At 37.8% G+C, this 6,801-nt stretch overlaps 1 protein-coding gene across 1 annotated transcript in view; it reads left to right on the plus strand.

The window, feature by feature from the left end:
- The window catches only part of LOC109229755 (signal recognition particle 54 kDa protein, chloroplastic), an 11,925-nt gene continuing 6,029 nt past the window's right edge, over positions 906–6,801 (plus strand). The window contains exons 1-8 of the mRNA XM_019395309.1: positions 906–1,139; positions 1,234–1,369; positions 2,905–2,972; positions 3,046–3,147; positions 3,553–3,705; positions 3,842–3,919; positions 4,063–4,188; positions 4,268–4,370. Coding sequence (XP_019250854.1) covers positions 993–1,139; positions 1,234–1,369; positions 2,905–2,972; positions 3,046–3,147; positions 3,553–3,705; positions 3,842–3,919; positions 4,063–4,188; positions 4,268–4,370 — 913 coding nt within the window. The 5' untranslated portion in view covers positions 906–992. The remainder of the gene's footprint in view (positions 1,140–1,233; positions 1,370–2,904; positions 2,973–3,045; positions 3,148–3,552; positions 3,706–3,841; positions 3,920–4,062; positions 4,189–4,267; positions 4,371–6,801) is intronic.

Consider the following 6,801-nt stretch of genomic DNA (forward strand, 5'->3'; position numbering starts at 1 on the left):
CACCTTACTTTCCATCTTGATTCTAAAACAACTATTTTCACCAATAATCATCCCTCTAGGACTTCATATGTCTAAAATATCAAATTAATACCCAGTTAACATATCCACACCTAGTCCGAATGTACGGGGTGTTACACCTTTGCCTGGCCTCGCCAGGTCTAACGCCTGGTTAAGCTGGCCTTTGCCTGGTCTCGCCAAGTATAAAGCCTACTTAAGGCCTGGCGTCGCCAGCTTTCTCCTTTTCACTATTCTCGAGCATGCTTTCAACGTTTAAGTATCCTTTTGCTCTACTTTCATCTTCAATTCACCTACACATAAAATAGACTCCATTACGCGCAAATAAAGTATAATTTATCATTAAAGCATATAAAATGCAAGGCAAATAATGTACGAAACTATGAAATTATAGCCACACATCAATAGTTTACGAGTTCATAAACTATTGTGTTTAACGTTTAGGACCCTTTCTTATGGCTTATTTGGCATAACACATGGCGATTGTATAGCAGACAAGCCTTTTAAATTTAGTCTTCACGCGCTTGGAATAGGTGTAGTCACGGTCGGGTTTAATTGAGCATATAATGTTAAAAAAATTCTGGTCAAAATAGGTTTAGGGGGGTAATAGGACTCCGAAAAGAAAATGTGTATAGTTGATAATATGGTCATAGGTTGGGAAGGATTTTATGTATTATCCCTTATAACTAAGTATATTAAAATATAACATCATTAAAAGATAGATTAGACTTATAAACAAAGTTTTTACATATTTATTTTCATGAAATTTAAAAAAAAGAAGAAGATAAATATAAGTGTTTGAGCAATGAAAAACATAATTGATGGAGTAGGATACTAGGATAGTCCGCGATGCACACAGCACTGCAACTAATAGATAGAGCAATAGATAACACCTTTATTATTCTAATGGATAAACCAACAGTCTGAGAGTAAAGAATAATAAAAGGAAGCTTCAGTTTTCAATCCTCAATTTCTCAATGGAAGCCACTGCTTCTTTCACCTCTACTATGTCTTCCCACCATTTCTTTCCACTTTCTAAAGCCACCCTCTCAACTTCCAAACTTCCATTTTCTTGGACTGGTTCAACTCATTCTCTTTCATTTTCTTCAAGAAACTCATTTACTGTAACACCCTTTTCAGTTTTGTTACTTTTCTCTTTATTAATTGTTGCAGTTTTTTCTTTTTTTAATAAAAAAGATTCAATTTTTTTTGGTGTAGAGGGATACATGGAGGGTGATCAATTCAAGGAATGTGGTTATTTCAAGAAGAGAAATGCGTGGAGTTATTAGAGCTGAGATGTTTGGACAGCTTACTAGTGGACTTGAATCTGCTTGGAATAAGCTCAAAGGAGAAGGTAAATGACAAAAAAAAAAAAAAAAAAAAAATTAAGTGCATCTACATGATGAATTGGTTGGCTTTTCCCTTGTTTATGTTCAAAGAAACCATTTTTATGGTAAGAAATACTATTCTGTAATGTATGCTATGATTTGGTGAAACATGGTAAATAAACTGCTTTTACAGCAATATATAAGATATATCTCAAAAGGTGTGTCAATTTGTGAATGATTGTACTAAATTATACAAAAGTTAAAATGCATTGCAATTTATGAGCTCATCGTGATGGCTGAAGTACAAACTACCCTTACATATCACTGTACAAGAATTCCATGTTCTGTTGCAGCCTTTTTACTGTTTCTTTGCATCTTTCTTGAGCCGATGGTCATTCGGAAACAGCCTCTCTGCCCGGAGGCCGATGGTCTTTCGGAAACATCCTCTCTACCTTCCATGGTAGGGGTAAGGTTTGCGTACACACTACCCTCCCCAGACCCTACGTGTGGGATTTCACTGGGTGGTTGTGTCGTGTCCTTTGTGTGTGTGTGTGTGTACCTCCAAGATAACTTGATATAAGCAGAAGCATTAGCTTAAAAATGATTGAACTTTCTCGAGTTTGCTGAATTGGCATAGCTCTAATTGAAAGAGTAATCTATTGAATTGATATACTTCTCCTTTTTTTGTTCTACACGTTTTGATTGATACTATAAATTTTTAGGAATAAATTTATTAGAAAGCGTTTAATTGTTAAAAACATAAGTTCGTATCCAAAGACAAATGGAGTGAGTACTTATGTTACAAACGTTTAATCATAATTTCTATATTCCCAATCTTTCACATTTTAGAGGTTTAAATTCTCATTGTTCGTGCTACTAAATATGTAGTTATGTATCATGATGAAGAGACTTAGCCTTAAGTTTCGAACTCTTTTTTTGTTATCTTTTTGGTAACCTGGGAGGTGCTCAGGCAGGACATGGTACGTCTGCGGATTTCCGAGGACATGGCCCTTGATAGAAAGGTCTGGCGGCCTAGCATAAGGGTTGTAGGCTAGGGGGTAGTAGTTCTTTCCTTACTTCGTTCCGGGGGTGAGGCGTGGCCGGATTAGGGTAGACCTTAGATAGCTTGCAGTTTAGGCTGAATACACTCTATACTTGCTGTTTATCTTGGCCCTGGGCCTTAGATACTGGTTACTGTTATTGCATGTCTTTCATCTCTTGGTTGTTATGCTTTCATTACTATTACGGTTGCTACTGGAGTTACTAATGAGTTGTCTTTTCTTTTCTTGTTTTCTTTTTCTCTGAGTCGAGGGTCTATCGGAAACAGCCTCTCTGCCCTATCAGGTAGGGGTAAGGTCTGCGTACACATTACCCTCCCCAGACCTCACCTGGTGGGATTTTACTGGGTAGTTGTTGTTGTATGTGTATAAGATGTAGATGCCATATTAGATATGATAGGGGATTTGCACAATTTGTAACTGGTTTGAGGCACAAATATCTTTTAATACTGATAAAAGATATAACGATGAAGTGACTGTTGTTTGAATTCCTTGTGCTTCAGAGGTTTTGACCAAGGAAAACATTGTGGAACCTATGAGAGACATCAGGAGGGCTCTTTTAGAAGCTGATGTATGTTGCTCTCTATATTAGCAGCTAATCTATATACAACAAATTTTGCCTCTCATTTAACTTTAATTGGCAGGTTAGTCTCCCTGTTGTCAGAAGGTTTGTTCAGTCTGTTAGTGAAGAAGCCGTTGGGACTGGCTTGATTCGGGGAGTTAGACCAGATCAGCAACTAGTTAAAGTATGTATTATCGGACTGATAACTTTGAACAATACACATATGGGTAGAAGCATTTTGTAGCAGGAAAAAGTTAAATATTTCTGGTCCTCAATATGTATCTGAATTGTCTTGCGAAGATCTTAATTTTAGCCTTCACATGGAAACTCATGTAACGACTTATGCATACAGGTGTTGGATTTCTGAAGAAATGTTTAGTGATAACTAGATATTGATTTTTGTCTTAATCGGTTCCTTCTGCTTTACCTCCTGTTCCTTTCATATGGGAGGGAAAATCCTATCTTTCTTGCTAGCATTTGTAGTTTGTAACCAGACTGCCTCCCCCTTCTGTTGTTAATTTTATTTTGCTTGCACAATTGGCTATCAGCTCGAGCTGAACGTTTTCTTCTTTTTATTTGTTTGGGGTAGATTGTACGTGACGAGCTTGTGAAACTGATGGGTGGAGAGGTCTCTGAACTGGTGTTTGCTAAATCTGGACCCACCATAATACTATTGGCCGGTCTACAAGGTGTTGGAAAGACAACCGTTAGCGCAAAGTTAGCTTTATATCTAAAGAAGCAGGTGCACTTCCAAACTTCACCTTCTCTTAACCCCATCCTGACCTTCCTTCCCCCGCTCTCTCATGCTATTATCACTTATGTATATGGTCGTAGAACCTGCATTTCTCCAACTACCTTACTAATATTAAAGTTTGCAGGGTAAGAGTTGCATGCTGATTGCTGGAGACGTGTATAGACCTGCTGCTATTGACCAACTTGTTATTTTGGGTGAACAGGTAGGCCATGTCAGTTTAGCAACAATATGATTGTATGTCATTCCGTTGTAGATGCTTTTTTCTGTTCATTTTCTTTTAAAAGGACGCGGAATCTCTAAATACAACTTTATTTATTCTCATGTTCACTGATAAGTCGGGAACAGGTTGATGTGCCTGTTTATGCAGCAGGAACAGATGTAAAACCTGCAGAAATAGCCCGGCAAGGATTAGAAGAGGCCAAAAGAAAGAATGTAGATGTAGTCATAATGGATACAGCTGGAAGACTTCAGGTCATATCATCTTAGTTTTTTAATTTCCGCTATAACTTTTTCTATTAGTTTGTATTTATGTCTTTCTTAATTCTTGTAGATAGATAAAGCTATGATGGACGAATTAAAAGAGGTGAAACGGGTACTGAACCCCACAGAGGTTTTGCTTGTTGTGGATGCAATGACTGGCCAAGAAGCTGCAGGTACTTCTACGCTCGTTAAACATGCGAATGATTAGTTACATGAAAGTTCTTTTATCACATAATCTCAAAAACTTAAGCACCTTATAGCTTTTGGTAAAGTGGAAAATATGCTCTCCATCAAACTTTTTCTGTGCAGCTGGTTATTATATGGAACTTTTACCTTAAATATATATTCATTCACCAGTTCTTCTTAACTGTAAGATCTGACTAAAAGTGTCGCTACTTTGAAGATATTGGTATATTGTTAGATATTGAATTCATATATCTTGGATCAAACATGTGTCATCAGTTTCATGGCCTTTTACAATGTTTAGCTTTGCCAAAAATGGCTTTTGAATAGTGGTCATGTAACTTTTTACATATTTTCTTTCTGTGTGGCTTCTGTTATAGTTTGTTGACTGTGTCATTTGTAATTCCCTATCTACAAGAAGGGATCGCTAATCTTTATCCTTTATGAATATCTCATTGAGGGACGTCTCTTCTTCCTTAACAATGGACATTCACGTATATATCGCCAAAGCAGTGTGTCTTATCATGCATGTTTATTGACTTGTCATACTTTTGTGTTTTCTTGCTCCGAGACATGTAGCCGCCAAGCATATTTCTCAAGAGAATGTTATATTGCTTTTCATCGAAACTTGGGAGTTATGCCACAATTGTATATGACAGTTAATTTCTTTCTAGTGTTTGTTTGTAGGACTGTTAGTTATTGTTTGGATGTTACCTTCTCAAAAAAAATGTTAGTTGCTGTTTGGAACTTTCCTATGCAGACTTTCTACATTTTTGCCTTACAAATAATGCACTCTAGGCCCTGGTCGAATATTTCCACGTGGTAGCTAAGTTGCTCCGACTCGGGTGTGGGTGTCCGATGCGGGTGCGGATCTAGAGGTTGGATCCTTCATGATCTAAATTTTAAGATATGGGGGTACGGATACGGGTGCAGAGATTTGTCTAAAAATAATTCAAATATCTAAAAATAGAGTTATAAAGGTATATCTAAATTATGAGACATCAGGTAAAACGTAAAAGGTATTCTAAGAAGGAAAAAATTATTGATCAAGAGGAGAATCCGAGAAGGAGATAAAAGAAAAAGACTGAGAGAAAAAGTTTTATATACAAAATATTTTGTTTTTTTTCAATTTCACCTAAACTTCTGTTTTAATTTCGAAACTGGTGCGGCACTGAAAGTGAAGAGTCCAAGCAACTTAGCATGGTAGCATACACCTAGCAGCAACCAGTGGCAGAGCCACATTGAACAATGACACCCCTTCGCTAGAAAATTACACTATATTGCTAGATAAATTTTGTTATTTTATGTATATTTACTATATGTTGACTCCCCTTGACTTTTCGATGTATCTAATTATTTATATTTTGACACCCTTTGATGAAAATTTTGGCTCCGCCCCTGGCAGCAACCCTAAACTTATTGAGATCATGGCCTTCGCCACCTGCAATAGCACTGCCAACTTTTCCTCTTTAGCACCTCGCGGCATCCAGCCACATTTTTCCACCATCAACATCCACCTAGTAATGCTGCCATAACAACCTACCACTCCAGTTCTTCACCATCCTTTCTTGCTTCAGAACTGCATTATTTAACCATTTTCCCCTAAATGGCAGTTTATCTTTGACAGACCTAACTGTTTATCTATTTATTAGTGAAATTTTATACTCCCCTACTCACACCACATGTTTGGTTGATATGGAGATTAAGGAATTATTTTCATTTACTTAAGAGTTTTTGTCACGATCCAATTTCACTGCAGGTCGTGATGGCGCCCAACGCCGTTGTGAGGCAAGCCAACGCGGAATTTTTAATAAGTTCAAATTTTACCTTTCCAAACAGTTAACACAAACTCTAACTTGGAATTTAAACAAGAATAATTAGCATCAAACCGAAATAGCTATACAACCCCAAAAGAATAGTCTACTAATGTGTGTGCCAAGACCTGGTGTCAGTTCACAAGTATATGAGCATCTAGTAGAATACACAAAAGAATAATCTACCCTACTGTCTGAAATAGAATAGACAGCCAAAAGTAAAGAAAGACTCCATCAGGCTGCTGAACGGCGTGGAAGGGAGCAGCTCACCGTGGAATCTCGAGCCGGATCAAGAGTACGCACCAGCCTGATAATCACATGCACCTGCCTCAGATCCTGTACAATTAAGTACAGAAGCGTAGTATGAGTACATAAACAATATGTACCCTGTAGGTATCCTGTCTAACCTCGAAGAAGTAGAGATGAGAGGTCGACTTGACACTTACTAGGGTCAAATAACACGAGAAAGTGTTATACTAAGCATGGATAGCACAAATGATTAACAATTCATAGCAAGAAGTAAGGGTGTTAAACGGGCCGGGTCAGCCCGGTTCCGGACCGGCCCGGACCGGTAAGGGGGGGCTGGGCTGGGCTGGGTAGGGGGGTT

Source organism: Nicotiana attenuata, chromosome 7 (genome assembly GCF_001879085.1).
Source record: "Nicotiana attenuata strain UT chromosome 7, NIATTr2, whole genome shotgun sequence".
In the NCBI taxonomy this organism is placed as follows: Eukaryota; Viridiplantae; Streptophyta; class Magnoliopsida; order Solanales; family Solanaceae; genus Nicotiana; species Nicotiana attenuata.